The 18,464-nt window shown below is 38.6% G+C and overlaps 1 protein-coding gene across 10 annotated transcripts in view; it reads right to left on the bottom strand.

The window, feature by feature from the left end:
• MITF (melanocyte inducing transcription factor) overlaps positions 1-18,464 on the bottom strand; it is a 216,707-nt gene that overhangs the window by 89,884 nt on the left and 108,359 nt on the right. For 2 of the 10 annotated variants that reach the window (XM_032867374.1, XM_032867375.1), the window contains exon 1: positions 9,061-9,186. The exons of 7 other annotated variants lie outside the window; for them this stretch is intronic. In XM_032867374.1, coding sequence (XP_032723265.1) covers positions 9,061-9,116 — 56 coding nt within the window. In that variant the 5' untranslated portion in view covers positions 9,117-9,186. Of the gene's footprint in view, positions 1-9,060; positions 9,187-18,464 lie in introns of those variants that run through there. One more of the 10 variants, XM_032867376.1, reaches the window with a different exon arrangement.

The following is an 18,464-nucleotide window of genomic DNA, read 5'->3' as shown; positions in this document are numbered from 1 at the left end:
GGATCCAATGTTCATCAAGGCAACTACAGTAACAATACTTACTGCACACTTGAAATTTGCTATAAGAGTGGACCTTACTCATAGCAAAAAAGAAAAAAGAAAAAGAAAAGAAATAGTAACTACACGATGGATGTGTTAATTAGCTTGACTGTAATCATTTCACAATGTATACACATATATCTAGTCATCACGTTATACACCTGAAACATATATAGCTTTTTTCAATTACACCTCAATAAAACGGGGGAAAAAATAAAGCCATTTATGAGATTTAAGCATAAAACTGGTTCTAAAAAAGTAAGCTGTTAATACATGAATTTGATATACTACTTTAAAAAAAACTGCACAACTACAGAGCGAGTAAGTATATAAGGATAAAATAAAAAGTAGCAATCAAAAGAGTATTTATGTTTTAATTTTAAAATAAGTAAAGTGTGTGTGTGTGTATGTACACAAATACACATGCCTAGGAGGGCCTGTATCAGGGTGATCTTAGCTGTCAGATGGAAAGCAGAACTAGAGGTTAATTTCTTTCTTTTCTTTCTTACTTTCTTTATTTTTCTTTTCTGTTCTTCTTTTTTCTTTTCTGCTCTTTCTTTCTTTCTCTTTCTACTACCCCCAAATTATAAAAAAGCCAAAATATTTTTCTCAATGGCAGAATATGTGTCTCTAATTTAAAAACATGAGGAACATGAACTAATTTACGAACATGAAGGAATGACTTGGTAATCAAAGTCATCCTTTGTCTGGAGGAAAAGAGACAAGGTCCATCACAGACTGTATTTTGACAGTAGGAAGAGAAAGTGCTGAGAGTATCAGTGCCTTGGTTCTCCTGGAGATCTTCAGCATTCCAGAAGACTTAAATCCTCTGTCCTTTACAGTTTCCTATAGACGCACACAGATTAAACGATGTGAATACCCCACTTATTTTAATATCATGTACTCATCCACACAGTAGGAACACCTAGACGTTACTCAAAATAATCGATTCACCAGGTAAGGCTCTATTTAGAAGAGCATAAAAAGCAAAGGTATTTTCACATTTTTGAGCGTGTGTTCAAAGCTCAAATGCAGCTTCTTAAACGAAAAAAGGAAGGTGGGGGGGAAGAAGGGGGCCAGAGAACAGCTCTTAAAAAATAAATAAATAACCAGCCTTACTATTCAAAGCCTGTCAGGTTAAAACATTCCCAGAGAGACTGATCCTTTTGATAAAAACAGGAGCAAACCTTTGTGCTGTAGCAAATGCAGCTGTGGAATAATCGCACTAATTAGCTGCTCAAGACAAGCCATTGGCTGTGATACTGGGGGAAAAATCCTTTCAATTAACAGTAAAGCATTCTTGAGACATCTTAAATTAAAATTACCAGTTATCAACCACAGTAAGGCTTCAGACTTTATGTTCCCAACAATATCATTTAAAGCATTTGCTGAGATACCCGATCAGAAAAAAAAAAATGCATATTTATACAGCATACCCCTATAAATAAACTGAAAATCCAATAAGGAAAATGTAGCAGAGCTTAGCTAATTGAAATTATTTTAATAAATTTTCTAAAAAAAAAATGCAAAAGGAAGACTGTAGTCACTTCACTGCACACACTCCCTACAGGGTCTTTCTACATTATTAAAGATGACTCCCAGATCCTCAGCTTTATTTGACCATTTCTTAAAGACCTCTGTCTCTTAGAATTAATTAAATCAGCAATCATAGACAAAAATGAAGATATCTACCCTTCAAAGTGGGAGCATCAGGTTTTAAACTCAAAGTCGCGGCTTATGTGAGAACATCACATGTGGCTACAAAAGCTTATGTTTAAAATGGGGACCTGATGCTTTCGTCATTAAAGATAAGCAAGGAGAGTTGTCCAGAAGAATTTAATTTTAAAAGCTAATTGCACTCATCTGGGGCGCATGGAGCTCAATCTGCATTAGGTAATCCTAATTCTGTGAGTCTGATTCCTTTTAATCAGATTATGTAAAGGTCATTTATTCAACAACTACTCAGGGAGTCTTCCCTCTGTGCCAGGTGCTGCGGATACCTGGTTTCTAACCTCACACTGTTTTTCTGAGATGCCCTAAAATTAAGTCAGTTACCCAGATTGTCGGACTCTTAAATAGTTCCACCTGGGAAGGTGTATCTCTCACTGTAAGAAATCACCCCTTCACAGCCAAGGGAAGGAGAGGCAAACGCCGTTACTAGCATTTCCCTGAAGCAGTGACGCCTGACACTCAACTTCCCGAGAGCTGCGAATTTCTCAACGGGATTCAAGGAGGAGGGCCATCAACTGGACCCAAGTTCTAGCTCAGTCACTGCTGAGCAGCCTGATCTTCCATGAGCCATTCCACCGCTCTGACCCTCTCCAAGCCCCACCTTCCTAATGCATGGCTATGACTGAGGGTGCCAATGTCACCAACGTTAAAGTCCGCAAGACAGCACCCGCTGGATGAACACCAAGCAGCCACACACGTGACCTGAGTTCCCACTTCTATGGCTGTATTTGTATTTAAACCTTCAAAGCTTCCCCCTTCTCTGGGATGGTATAGGTATGTGGATATCTGGTCCAAAATGTCTTGTAAATTCCTCAATTCACACAGTCAATTCCACTTATGAAATCTGTGACCATGGCCAACTCGGTCAATCCCTCTGAGCTTCAGTTTTCCTTATTTATGAAGACTGTTTAATACACCTGCCTATCAGCGCTGTGATGAGGATTAAAATCTATGACAGATGTAAACAAAATTAGCATGACTGGAACAGAGTCCATTAAACTGGAACAGAGTTCAAAAATTAATAGTAGAAGAAACAGCAAACCATGAACTTGCTACTTCTTCTTTGATGCAAAGAAACAATTTTGTGGGATGCCTGGGTAGCTCAGTTGGTTGAACCACTGCCTTCGGCTCAGGTCATAATCCTGGAGTCCCAGGATGGAGACCCACCTCGGGCTCCCTGCTCAGCAGGGAGTCTTCTTCTCCCTCTGACCTTCCCCCTCTCATGCTCTCTCTCTCTCAAATAAATAAATAAAAATAAAATCTTTTTTTAAAAGCAATTTTGTATAAGCCCATATTCAGGTTCAGATGACAGCAGATTTCTCTCTTAAGATTTAGGGAATCCCTGTTTAATTCAGAGAACAGGACAAAGTTTTGCAGGGGTGGAGGGAGATTATTTATCCTGCATTCTCCCCTGAGATATAAAGTAAAAATCCTAGCATTTTCCTCCAGGGAAAATTAATCTTCAGTATAATCATTAAGTTAACAGAGCTCAAAGCCTAGCGTTTGCCTGTACACTTAGAGTATAACGTAACGATGTTCAGGAAGGCACAACGGCTGAGGTTCAAATACACAGTGAAGACACAAGAAGGCTCAAGTGAGAATGCCAGGTCAAAGTCAGGTTAAGGCACCAGAGCTTCCAAATGTACGAGTGGTTGCCAAAAATTTAGCTGAGAATGCTGTTCCAGTCCTCATCTCTAGAAATTCTGATTTCAGGTAAGGTGAGGCTCAGGAATCAATATGTCTATAAAAACTCTGCAGCTGATTCTGATGCCTGACCATGTTCAGAAACTAAGAGTAAATTAATACCTACGGAGTTTAGTAGGCACTGAAGCTCACACCTCGTATTCTTAGATGAGAACACTTTCTTCCACATCTGAGGAAATTCATGCCATCCCCCACCTCCAGCAAGCCTGCCAAGAGCTCAGAAGTCTTTATTACACTGATTCCAACATGAGGAATGGAAGGAAATGGGGACTACTCACTCCTGCCAAATGGGCTATAAAACCAAACAAATAAAAACATCCATCCAAAAAGTGCCAGTGGATCTTTATATGGTTACAACACAACTACGAGATCCTAAGAAAAAGGAACCAAAAGGCTGAATTTACAGAAAGTGCCCCCCAAATCAGTTGGTTCTGTCAGCAAAAAGAAATGATTAAGAATCTTGTGTGAGTGCCTCCAAGTGCAGAAATCACTGAAGAAAGAGTTGGTCAGTGGATTTATCTTTTTAAATGACAGTCTAAGTATTCAATACTTCAGAATGATCAGCCTTTCCATTATCTTAACCTTCCCATTCCTTCTCAAGTAATCGCACTGTGAATATAAGGATGACTTTTCACCACTCATGGTAGAACCAAGTGCCGGTAAGAAAAGATTTTGTTACTTGTACATGTCAGAGTACTAGATTTCATAGTTCGACTTCAAATACGGGGATCTTCTGGACTTCTGTCATCAACAACTCTGGGTTTTAGTGGTCAAGGAAAAAAAAAATGAAAACCTGCCAAAATGTTTCTGGTAACATTACCAGCTCAGATAATACATACTACAGGTTTCTGGCACGGAGAAAAGAAAAAGGACTGCAAAGTACACCTTGTCTTTCTCCTCTCCTTTCCTTCACCAAATACTTGGATGCTTCCCAAAGGTCAGGTTCTGCTAGACAGGAGGGAGATGATGGTGTCCTAAGTGGACAGCACTTCTGTGCTTTGAAGCTCTGTACCTTTCATTGTACGAAAGGAAGAGAACATCCTAAAGAATCACCACTAATCCCATATAAGTTAAAATCTGCAATCTTGACTTTTCCAAACCTAAGCCCTAATTCGTTGGTAAAAACTGGAGACTCTCTGCATCTTTTCGGGATTAATATTCTTGAGGCTGGACCTCCAGTATCAGGAAGGATAATCTCGGTAACTGATTAGGTCAAAATGAAAGAGAACTCTAAGAAGACTCCCAGTATAGCAATATTCTTCAAAAGAGGGTTCAAAAAATGGTATTCTGGGGCTCAGGAAGAAAAGACTAGAACACTTCTTTACATACATTTTAGCCATCATTTTTATTTTCTACTTTTGTACATATTGTATAATGTAATGTAATTATAATATAATGTAACATAAAGTAATGTGTATAATATATAAACATTATAAACAGGTTTATAATTTATAAATAAAAGTATGTTGAGAGAGTTTGCTTGAAAATTTTAACTAGGAAGGATGACCAAAAATGTTCAAGAGACTTCTGTAACATATGACCAATGTTCTTATAGGCAATTTTCATCATCAGACTTTTTTTTTAAGTTGATTATTTTCCCCACTCCCAGAGTTTCTCACTTCTACACACTCTAACTAAAAGATGACGTCGAATGATACAAGCATGCCATTTCCTCATTTTATGACCACAAATGTTCTCCGTTTTCCACAGATGCCACTACAGCCTGCATAATCTTAACATTCAGTTCCCTTCAGGAATTGCCTCTGAGAGCCAGGCCATCAAAAGGTTTTAAAGCCAGTAAAGTTAAGGTGCCCCACACTCGAGCTTTCTTTCACATCAAGCTTCCTTCCACTAGACCACATTCTAGAATTCTCGCTTACTCTGTCCAACTATGGAAGCCCATTCACACACAGCTGCCATGTTTTAAAATGCTCTGAAAAACTCATCCCTTATAAGGTATAAGTAATTTGTATGGCATGACATGATAATGTACCTACAATGTTTCAAAATGAAGAACTCTCTTGATGCATGTTTGGACATAGCTACCGCCAAGATGCAAAGGTTGCAAAACGGTGTGGAAATCAAAACAAAAGTACAAATGATGGCCTCAGGAGCAGCCTAGCATCCTGACCCACTTCTTTGGTAAAGCACCTTGATCTCACCTTGAAGGACCAGGCTCCTCACTTTCAGCTCATGAGGTTATGATGTGCTACTAACCCCAGACCAGACACAGAAACACAACCCAAGATTAGCCAATCAGCATATCCACCAAATGGGCTTGTGCTCCAAGATGGTCAAGTAAGAGGCAGCCCTACGCCTTTGACTATAGCTACTGGGGTAAAAGAACTCTCCTTATACAAAGATTTGGAAAGATGGTGGGATGTTAAGTCTACAATTTCCTGGGCCAACTGAAAAGAAAGCCAGACTAGGTGAAACTGTAATGTAAACTGAAAGAAGAAGCAGAGGACGGAGAACAAGAAGGATGACATTGAGCATCTGAATGAAATGATCCTTGAAGCCCTGAAAACCCTGAATACTGGACACTGACTTGCAAAGACCAGTCAATCTCCATTTCTATTAAGCCAGTTTGATGTGCCCTGGGATACCACAGTTGGTTTTTGTGACACTTTAGAAAAATATCAGTCATACTGAAAAAGATAAAATTTCAGCCTAAAATCTACAACTCAAAAAATCCAATATTCATTTTCCTATTTTCTCTTCATTTTAGCTAGTATGCTGCTACTCATGACATTTCCCAGATTTTCAGGAGCTAGATTAGCTTCATGCCTAAGTTCCACCATCATATCTCCTGGACTTTGGCTGTAATGACTAGAGTCCAGCAGCCACTCTGGACTGTAAGGATGAGGCCCAGACTTAAGAATGGAGCTCAAATGTGCATAGTCCTTCATGACCTGGTCTCCATGAGGACAGGAATTTTTTATATTTCATTCACATATACCTTCCCCAGCAACCAGAGGACTACTTGGCACTCAGTAGGCTCAAATAAATATCTGTTCAATGAATTAACGCAGTGTTTCTATCCTAATAAATACCCCACCTCTATTAAAATCAGATATTAGAATCTTATTGTTGGAAGACCTCTCATCAAACCATTTTGCTTGAATCATCCAGTGACAGAGAAAACATTCTTCCAAAGAGCTCTGGGCTCTAGAGACCTACTATATTTCCTAAATTCTAAGACAAACTTTCCCTCTACATTTTAAGATCTCTCAATTTAGGATGGATTTCATAATCAATGTATATATTTAGTAGATCTTTTCCCCAAATAGATGCCTTCTAATTATAATCAATAGTGAATTGGATATAAGGAAATATATTTGATAGACAAATATGGGAGCAGTGGAGGAACTGTGCCCTCCAAAAGCTCAAATGAGTAACCGTTGGAGTAATTCAGGAATGTGTGCATTGGAGAGGTCCTCTCAATAAAAAGGCAGAGGAAGAAACATCATTCATTCAGGATCTTAAATGAAAATCCACAGAGTGTAATAACAGAGACGAGCATAAGTCCTGGAGTCAGAACACCAAAGGTTGAAAAGCTGGCTCTATCATTTCTCAGGTATATGACTTGGGTAGGATTTTTTACCTGACCAAACCTCAATTTTCTCATCTGCAAAATGGAAGTAGAAAAAAGCACCTTTGTCACAGAGCAAATATAAAAATTAAATGCTTTAGTACAGGTAAGATACTTAAATGGTGGCCGGCACACCATGGACAAGAAGTAGACATTATACTACACTATGTTCTAATTCTTGATTTAGGATCCTCTGAGCATCTTCTTAACATCTCGACACTAGTGAAAACTGACAAGTTATTTTCTAGGAAGCCAGAACTCTTATAATGTTGCCTTCTGCTATGGTGTCCCTCTGCTTTCCTAGAGGAAAGTACAAAGGAAACAATTAATTCACAGGGAGTGCACTTCCTACAAGAACAGGAACAAAGAAGTTAACAGGCAACAGCTCAGTGAAGAGTTCTGTCAAAGACGTGTGCTAAGGACTTCCTTCTCGGAATTTAGAAGGGAAGCCTGCTCCTATGGTGAGTATTTCCTTTAACCAGAGAAAGAAATTCAGAATCAATTAAGCAAAAGGAGTTCAAATTAAGAATTAACTGGTGTAAATTCAAGGGTGACATCACTACTGTCCTTAGGCTGCATCAGAACGGCATGTTTTATCCATTCATGCCATCCACTAATTTGTATAAAATTAATATTTAAAACATTAGTAAGTTAGATACATTCTTGGGTATGAATCACACAGAGCAGCCATCATCTCCTTAACTATTATCTGGTTTGCGAAGCAGAAACTTATAACCTTTCTAGGATAATGGCATTTTGAATACATAATTAAAATACATAAACTGTGTTCGTAAAATGCTCTATCGTTTTAGAGAGGTAAGTATTTAAACTGTTTCAATGACCTATAGAATGAAAACAGTATCAATGAAAACAAACTCAGTACAGCCAAAATAGCACAAGAAATTAGAAATCATAAAAAAAGCTACTCTGAGAACTTCTAAAGATGTGCGTACTGAACATTAGGAACTTCAACCGCACTTGAATTTGTGGGAATTTATTTTTTAAGAATCAAATTCTAAAAATAGTTCTGCTACATTTAGTATTTTTCCATGATTCTTGCCGTCTTTAAACACACCTTCACAAGCTGCTGAACATAATGCTTTTCTGACTTAATCAGAACCTCTCTCCTGACCCAGGAACGTTCAGTAAATAATTATTAAGCTCCAGAGGTGGCTTTTGCATAAGTTGATTTGCTTGAATGCCTATTCACTGAGGGACACAGCTCTTAGTATTGTTTCCAAATCTTATCACCTAACACGGAGAGTAAATGTTGGGGGGGGGGGGCTATCATCTACTTAGTCTTTCTCTTTTTAAGTATTTCTTTGAAACTGCCCATCGCAAACTTGTTCTACATTGATATGCCAGGCAGATGATTCTGATGTTTGGATGTTTTGTTTTTCTCTCAAAGAGAAAAAAAAAATCAATATACAGAAATGCAAACAAGATTATTTATAAATGCAACTGCTATTATTCCACAGTTAGGTTAAAAAAAAAAAACGAGCGAGAGAGAGAGAGAAAGCAAAAAATCCGAAGTGTTTGCAATAGGACAATTCTGACAAGTGTTATTCCTAAGCACACTCATTTTCCTGAAGAGAACCCTTTTTTATTCATGACGAAGCTGAGCTGTAATCTACCCCATAATCATAAATCAAGCTCTGTTCTCAGATTTTTCAAGCGGTTATTTTTTTGGCATTATTCATTTAAGATCAACATTCAATTTTAAACAAGAAGACAAAGCTAAGAGGCCAGCATTTTGATCCGCCACCCCCCCCACTCCGGACAAATTAGTTGTTATCCTTGTCATAGCCACATACTAGAGGCTACAGCTGAAGCTGATTAAAGCCACAGTCACAAAGTAACAGTTCCAGTATTTTTAACTCCCAATAAAACCTTTCCGTTCTCTATCCTCCCCCTTAAAAAAAAAAAAAAAAAAAAAAAAAAATCGCTCCTGTTAAGTGGTCCTGGGATTATTTCCAGAATAAAACTTCACTTACAGATATAAGCTTTCAAAGGAGCAAGGCATGAACATCTGAACTCTAAGCGCCTCCATCTTTTTTCCTTTAAGGTGTTCTGCAAGCCCTTGGCGAAGAGTGAAAGTCAAAGTTAGTTCTGGCACCGGCTGTGTCACTAGGGGTGGCTCCTGATAAGGCCCTGGAAACTCCAATCCAAACACAGCTCGTGCTAGAACGGTGCCTGGTGTCTGTCTGCAAGAGCAGACCTGTTTAATCCAGTACCTACTGTACCTGCAGGACAGAACTGCTGCCTCACCCCTGCATGGGGGGCGATGCAGGGACCCAGGAGGCCCGCAATTCACCCCAGCAGTCAGGCGAGCACCTCAGGATGCTCACTTAGCCCTCCCCAGCACAGGTGCTGGTGGAGGCTTGCAGCGGCTGTGCCTTAGTAGAGAACTTGAAAGGGAGGTAATTTCACATCCCGGTGAATTTTTAACACTTAATACAGTCCCAGAATCTAGGAGGGCTGTGAGATCGCTTGTGTCCCTTTTCAGTCTGGGCAATCTCAGACATTTTTGGAACTGCAGCTGGTAATTGGCCATGCTCTCCTGCTGGCAGGCTAGAGATCCAGACAGCATTCCTCACTCTCAGACCCCAAGAATATGAGGGGGGTCCCTGTCCTGTCCTACTAGAAGCCAAATGCAAGCTGCTTCTAACTGTGGGCACCGTCTTCTAGGACGGACACATCTTTTAGGCCGTATATCTGTGTGCTCTTAGACTGTCACCCAATTAATTCTGGACACACCGGTGTACAAGAAGAAAAAAAAATAACAACACATGTTCTCCGATAACACTTTAAAAATTCCAACATGACAACATCAATATTATCAAATATTGATGGAGCTCCTACAGACTCAGCACACCAAAGATGTCCTGTAGAGTTATGAAAATATGTATGTTTCTCTTTACACATCATTCAAAGGTCAGAACAAAGATATGTGACATGAGCTAGCTGTGTGCCCAGGACAAGTGACTTTACCTCTCTGTGCCTAAGAGTTTATCTCCAAAGTAAATGATTAGAAAACAATGCAATCTCGACATGCCATAATCAAACTGAATTCCATAATGTAATGAAATTACCTTTGTCTTAACTTCCCTTTAATAATAGGAAATCTCCAGCCAGGAGTCTCAGGCAACTACTTAGACTTTTTAGTCTTTGCTCATTTGTTCATTCATTCATTCTTTTGTTTAATAAATATTTATGGGACACCTACTATGTCCCAGGCTTTGGTAAACTCTTGGAGTTTATGGATTAGTGGGACACATATTAAATAATACGCAAACAGATAAAGATACAAGTAGTAAATGCTACAGGGAGCTAGAAAGGCTTAAAAACTAAGGGTCAGAAAAGGCTTCTCTTGGGCAGGGACCTCTGCACTGAGATCTGAGTGGGGGCACCAGCCGGGGGAAGGAGGACATGGAAGAAGAGTCTTCTGAGCGGTGGTAACAATATATACATGCAAGAATCCTGAGATGGGAATTAGGAGAATGATCCATTATGGCTGGAGGACAGAGAAGGAGGGAAAATGGTGGTGTCCATGAGACTAATGCAGTGACCAGAGTCAGACCACACAGGATCTGGTAGGCCAGGGAGAAGGAGGTGATTTTGATTCAAGGTGAAGAGAAAACCATTGAGAGGCTGTATGAAGGAGAACAAAGGGCTCAGAGATGAGTTTTTAGAAAATTCCCTCTAGGTGCTATTTTGAGACTCAACTAAAGGAGGGCCAAGATTGGCTACTGCAATAGTCCTGGTAGGAGGTAATGATAGTTCATGGGAGGTGCGGAGCCCTGAGGGTACAAAGGGTGAAGAGAAGTGCAGAAAAGTGAACAGAGTACTGGCAAAAATAAAGACCAATAAATAGAAAGACAAGGGGGTAGGGTAGGGCATACAGGTTCCTAATGCAATAACTGTATTCATTAACTAGAGTTACTGAGCACTTCCTACACACCAGGTATTGTGCTGGGTAGGGGAGCAAAGAGATGACTAAGAGGCTACACTATTCCCCTTACTAACCTACCCAACCTCTCTTCTTCTAAGTCACAAATGGCATAAAAATAAAGGACACAGGTTCTGCTGTCAACTTATCCACGCTGAAATTCTACCACTTACTAACTCTGTGGCCTTGTGCAAATTTACCAAACTTTCTGTGCCCCAGATTCTTCACCTGAGAAAGGGAAATGGAAAGTGCCTATCTTATATGTTACTGTTAGAACTGGAGAAGATAGATATAGTGATATGTTTGGCATAGTCTTTGGCATATAGTAAGCTCTCAATTAAAAAAAAACAGCTCTTAGGGTTATTATGACTGTGGTTAGGGCTGTTATCCTTGATTCACAATGACTGATTTAGAGAACTAAGGGAAATAGGACAGAGTGGGGAAAAAATAAAAACAGAGAAAACAAAGAGGAAGGGGTAAGAAACAACTATATCAGGACCTTTAAGGGATTATCTTGTAAAAGTCTGAATTGGACTCTCTCTCACTTTGGGCACTATTTGAAATTGCATTAAGTTACAAGGTACCAGGTAACTTTTAGAACTGAAACCCTGATTTATTACATGCTTACACACAGGGAAAATCTGTACCCTCCATGGGCTCTCAAGTGTTGACCATGAAACCAATGGTATCAATTCCAGCCATTCCAGCAGGGACACCAAGTGGTGCGCCAAAAGCTCCCCTGGCATGTTCAGCCAATGACATCACCTTGCCTTTCATCCCAGATAATCCACCACCCCAAGAAGGCTGTCCATTGACTGTTTACATAAGTATTTAAATAAAATTACTTTTAAGAGGCATGTGTTCCACTATTCATGGTACTTTAGAAAGACCTATATTATACTAGAGTTCTTGGAAAATCCTCTTGGCCGCAGCAATGAAATACCCACCAGCCAATGGAGTATAAAGCTTGACTGAAATATGCATATATGCCACCATCTACAAAATTCACGAAACCTTACATATATCACCCTAATACTAAAATACTGGTCTGCTAAACACCAAAAATAAATAAAAATCTAATATAAAAATGGGCAGAGAACCCAAACATCTTTCCAAAGAAGATATACATATAGCCAACAGACATGTGAGAAGAGGCTCAACATGGCTCACCATCAGGGAAATGCAAATCAAAACCACAATGAGATATCATGTCTACCTGTCAGAATGGCTAGTATCAAGAAGATAAGAAATGACAAATATTGGGAAGGATGTGGGGGTGGGCTGGGGAAGGCACCATTGGTGGGAATGTAAATCACTGTAGCCACTATGGGAAACAGTATGGAGGTTCCTCAAAAACTTAAAAACAGAACCATATGATCCAGTAATTACACTTCTGGTATCTACTTGAAGAAAACAAAAACACTAACTCAAGAAGATATATGTATGCCTATGTTTACTTAAGCATTATTTAGAATAGGTAAGATATGAAACCCTAAGTGTCCAATGAAAGGTGAATGGATAAAGAAGATGTGGTGTGTGTGTGTGTGTGTGTGTGTGTGTGTGTGTGCGTGTGTATGGAATGGAATATTACTTAGGCATCAAAAAATAATGAAATCTTGCCATTTGTGACGATATAGATAGACCTAAAGGGTATTCTTCTAAATGAAAGAAGTCAGAAAAAGACAAATAACATATAATTTCACTTATATGTGGGATCTAAAAAACAAATGAACAAACACAAAGAAACTGACTCATAAATACAAGAAAACAACCTGGTGGTTACCAGAGGGGGAGTGGGTGGGAGGATGGGCAAAACGGATGAAGGGGATTAAACTTCCAGTTATCAAATAAATAAGGCAAGGGTACAGAAAGTGCTGCATGGAGAACAGAGTCGACAATATTATAATAACTTTGTGCAGTGGCAGATAGTGACTATACTTACCATGGTGAACACTGTGATGTATTTGTCAATTCACTATGTTGTACATCTGAAACTAATATAATATTGTATGTCAACTATACTTCAACTAAAAATTTAAAAATAAAATAAAACACCAGTCCTCAAGCAGCCACCCAGTTATTCAACAAATGTCTCAGAGCGGCAGGAACCATGTCCGCTTGGTTCACCACTGTGTCCCTAGTGGAATAAACTGTCAGTAGTTGATGTTCAATAAACATCTTTAAAATGAATTAATCTACAACATGAAAGTAACTCTCTTGTACACAACTATATTATCCAGATGAGTATCCTAAGTGCATCTGCATATGTATACATATGTATATATGTGTGTATCAACATATATAGATGGATATAGATATATATATATAGATATATATATACATATATGCCCTAAATTTAAACATGAACTTTCAAATGCAAGTGGAAGAAAAGGAAAAATAATATTTAAAAAATAAAACACCGAATGTGGACTAAAAATATTACCTGTATTTTAATGCATTAAAATCTTAATTATTATTCCTTGCCCCAAATTCCAGCAAACCAACAAGAGTCATCAGAATTCTTACTGACCTCTCCAAGGATGACCTTAACTAAAATGGAACTATCAACCATCCAAGTGACAGCCAGATTTTTCTTTGGATGCTAAATTTGGGCCTTGGAATCTTTTTGGAAGGAAAAATTCAATCACTACGTTGAATAGGTGAGAGAAGAGATAAGAGGTTTTACTTGTTACTTGTCCAAAACTTGGCTGAAGAAAAGTAGAACCATTACCACGGTCAGATTTCTCATTTTATTTGGATATCAAATGTTTTATTGCCCCCCAAATGCACCATTTTCTTCTACCTTTTCTTTTGATAGTCATTGCTCTTTTCTGTAAAATCGAACTTCTGCTCATTGGCCTAATGACAGTCCACGGTTGAGGGCTTATGATGTGCCCAGCACCGTACTGATGCAAGAACCACCTCCCACAGCCAATTTAGGACACATCTAACCACTCTTCAAATGTTTCATTATGATCGCAGCCAACAGTTCCCAAGCCTGTCTTCCTATCAGAAGCACCTGGGAATTCCTCTCCCCACACTACTTCCTTGGAGTCAACTCCGGAGCACTCAATGTCGAGGATCTTGTCCCAAACAAATGACTGAATGAGACTCCCCAGGTGTAAAGTTTGGAATTCTGTGTTTTTTAAAAGATTCTCATAAAAGCCAAATGTGAAGTCAGGCCCAGGAACCCCTAATATATAATGTATTATAACACATACAATTAAATACAGTCTATTCTATGTAAATCATCTAAAAGAGGCAGGAAATAACTCCAGAAGGTAAGTGCTCTTTATTTGTTGCATAAAGAAGTCTCTACTTGTAGAGTTTAATCCTTTAAAGCATCCAGCTGGAATTACTGTGAGTATGCTTTCAATGTCCAGTGACAGCCTTACTATGAGGTAATTCAAGAGTACCACGAACATGACTATGAAACTCAAGAAATACTCTCAAGGTAACATAGACACCCCCTCTTCTCCCCACATATCATCATGCTCCATTCTGGGAAAAGTCAAATGCACTATAAGGCCCTGTGACACAAACACTGACTGACTGGCCCAGCACATTTGAGAGGCTCCTTCCGGCGCTGTGTGCAAGACGAAAGTGAAGAAGCAAGGGGCTCTGGTTTTCAGGGGCTCCCGCCAAAGGAACCCAAACTCCCATACACATGCCTATCCGAAGACTGGGCAGAAAGGACATTGCCAGGGGCCCTGCTCTCCCTCCTCCAATGACTCTCCCATGGCTGGCTGCCACTCATCTTTCAGAGGAGGGCTTTACAGGTTTGACATTTTTCCCTCAGAGAGATCTTTCCTACCCTCCCTACCACAAGCAAAACAACCCACTTCTGGTTGATTGCTCTCCAAGCAAAAATTTGCTTCTTCCTTTCATAGCATTTAATCCAACTAATAGTCATTTTATTTGTCTTTTGTCCTTGATGAAGGCAGGTTCTTTTGTATTTACTTTATTCTCAGTGCCTGACATATAGTAAATGCTCAATAAATATTTGCTGGATGGATGGATGGATGGATGGACAGAAGCAAGGAAGAATGGATAGAGGAGTGACAAAATGAGGAAAAAAAGATCAATAAGAAAGGCCCTCCAAAGTAAAGCCTGATGGCATTTTATTAATTAGGAGGAGGAGTGGACAGGCATTAATGGGACAATTACATACTCTGGAAGCTTCTGGTTACTGAACACAACAGATCTTCATGAGTGAGTACTGTGATACAAAGTTACAAGAAAGGGGTCCAACAGTTCTCATTTGAAACCCTCACATCCTGACTGGAGACTATTTTTAATGACTACCTATCTGGAGAAATACCCGGTCAGTACCATTCAATCACGATTATCTCTTTCATCCTGTTTCTATTTCCTTCTACCAAGAACAGATCTCCCTGTAAAAATGATGGCACAGCATCTTCTGAAAGACTGCTCATTGTACCTGGCACACAAAGAAGTGTTTTCAGGTTGATAAGGAAAAGCAGATGAGACCAAGACGACCCCAGGTAAACTTGATTTAGGCTCACTGTGACCTTAGTAAAGAACTATTTAGATGCTTATGCAAACATCCAGAGAGAAAAACTAATGCCTTTCAAGACTGTTTAGAAAAATATGTCCTGAGAATAAAAATATAATTGACAGAGTTATCTCAAATGTTGTCTGAAGTCAATTTTTAAGCAATTAATGAAGGGAGAAATCCATGAAATAATAGTTTGTCCTTTCATTTAATATAATAATCAATACAACAGATTAATTTCCTCTCTTGAGCCTTCTGATATTCTCTCTCTTAGGGTTCACTTCAAAAGAAATATTTGTTCCTGAATTAAAGGAGATTAAGAGGCTGTTTCTTTGTTATCTGGGGTATTTTGCAATAAGCAGACCACAATCTACAATACGGCCAAGTTCCTGAGACAACACAAAGCTGAGGAGGCAAACACAGACGAGATTATGTCACTTTGACTGGCATTTCTTCAAAAGAGAAATTAAGTAAAAGTGCAATTTACTTTCCTTTATCTAGGTAAATAAACAGGAGAAGATAAGGCTGTCGCCATTGTGGCGGCCCAAAGTTAGTTACAATGTGACATCAGGATAAATAAAATCTTCCACTTCAGGAGTTTAAAATCATGGTGTCTTTCTCTCACTTTAGGGACTAACTCCAGACTCATCAAAAAAAAAAAAAAAAAAAAAAAAAAACCTTCCCTTTTTTTTTATTCACTTTTTTTTTTTAAAGTAATTAAAGACTGAAGAGCGAACAGGCATGCAGGATGTCCTTGCCATCCTCTTAAGGGTGCTGAGGACTGACACAGGAGTGTGTACCAGTCACCACTATCTAAGACTTCAGCTTCTTTCTTCTTAAAAGCAAGAGTCAAGATATTACAATTTTAAAAAAATATTTTATTTATTTATTTGACAGAGATCACAAGTGGGCAGAGAGGCAGGCAGAGAGAGAGGGGGAAGCAGGCTCCCCGCTGAGCGGAGAGCCTGATGCGGGGCTCGATCCCGGGACCCTGAGATCACGACCTGAGCCGAAGGCAGAGACTTAACCAACTAAGCCACCCAGGTGCCCCAAGATATGAAAATATTTTAAGGTAACATCATATTCAGCTATTAGAAATGGCTTCCACAGACCACCTGAGATGCTAAGGAAGGTGAATCCATCCTTCCCAAGGTTCCCTCTCTGAAAGAGGTATCAGGGCATCAACAACTCAAAGAACCACCTAAATCCTTTACAGTCCACAGAGAAGCTAGGAAAGGAGACAAAGATGAGAAGAAAGGGATGGATATTTTGTCAGCTAAACCTTCTAATCTATTCATGTAAATTTAATACTTGTATTCCAAAAACTGAGCTGAAGGTAGGGATAGACTGCTTCTGTGGACAATCAGGCTACAGTGGAAGGTGGTATGGAAGTCCACAGAGTGAAGTATGGAAACTCCGGTTTGTACAAGATGCGCTAAGGCCCCAGAAAAGTGGTTTCTATATAAATGAATGAATAGTTGTTATGTCTCTCCTACAGATACAAACAGAACCATTTTTCAATCAGAGACAACACAGTGTGGTGGTACAGTGTAGAGAACACACATACAAACACACACACACACATACACACACACACACACACACACTGTGTTGACCTCATAGTTTTACCTAGAGCAAGTCATTTAATTTCTGAGTCTCAAAATTTGCATCTGTAAAATGAGGGCATGAATATTATCTGTTTGATAATTAATGTAATGACGAAATGAGGTAATGTATGAAAAATACTTAGCACAGTGCCTGAAAACAATCACACTCAACCAAAATTCTGCAAGGAACAGAGATTTGATTTCAGAACACTGTAAGGAATGAGAAATCAGCCTTTGGAGCCTCAAAAAACTTCTAAAAGTTATTATTTAGAGGCAACAGTGAAGATACTTTTGAAAATTGATATTTGAAGAGGTTATACAGATTAAATATTCATAAGCTCAGGAAATATTTGTGAATAATATATTTGTGATTTTTGTGAATAGTATATTCATAATGAATAACCAAAAACTAAGATGTTAATAATCTGTAACTTTTGATAGTGGACAATTTACTGCCTTTGCAATGGTTGTCTTAGCTATAGGGAAAAATTCTAGCCCAAGGAATGCTCTGCTCTGATTCAGTATGTCAATTATGTTTTTAACTTGTATTTTTACTATATAAATATGCCCAGAAGTTAAGCAGGAAATCATCTATTTAAATAAGCAAAACTCTAACAAATAGAACCTCTTTGTGTTCAACAGATCACCTTTTGATAAATTAGTTTTACTAGTCAAATTTCCTAAATTTCTAAAACATCTCAGTACTGACTCTTATTCTAATGACATCCTGTTTTGGTTATGCTGAGCAAACAGGATTTAAAATGAGAAAAATAATATTTGCACATAAATCCTTCCTGTCTGTTGATTAAATCCAATCAATCATAATAAACTCAATACATATTAGTGTTCTGTACCTAATTTACACCCTAGGGAGTCTTTCCTATAATCAAAGTGTATATTTATGTGGATAGTAAAATGCTAAAATAACCAATATTTTAAATTAATGGCCTGTGTAATTTCAAGTAATACTGCCATAAACTAACAAAAAGGAAAAAAAATTTAATCTTTGCTTTAAAACATTAAGTCATGTGTCCTTAAAAAAAAAAAGAAAGAAAGAAATAGTGCCAACAAAGCTACCTAATTTCAACATCTAGTAAGTATTAATTACCTGCCAGATATTACAGGCAAGGATGGCAAAGCAGATGCAGAGAATAATAACCATTCTTAGTCAGGATTTTCTAGCTTCTAATATCAAATAACATTGGCTCATTTTTAAGAGATGTGGATGAAATCATGAAAGGAAAAAAAAAGGAAAACTCAAAATATTCTCATTAAAACTCATTCCTTCTAGCAGTTAGGGACCATGGGAATAAGCCCCAAGTGAAA

This window comes from Lontra canadensis, unplaced genomic scaffold, assembly GCF_010015895.1.
Source record: "Lontra canadensis isolate GAN:19392208 unplaced genomic scaffold, GSC_riverotter_1.0 scaffold34, whole genome shotgun sequence".
NCBI lineage: Eukaryota > Metazoa > Chordata > Mammalia > Carnivora > Mustelidae > Lontra > Lontra canadensis.
Note: the sequence above shows the minus strand (reverse complement) of the source record. Positions and strands in the feature narration are given on the sequence as shown.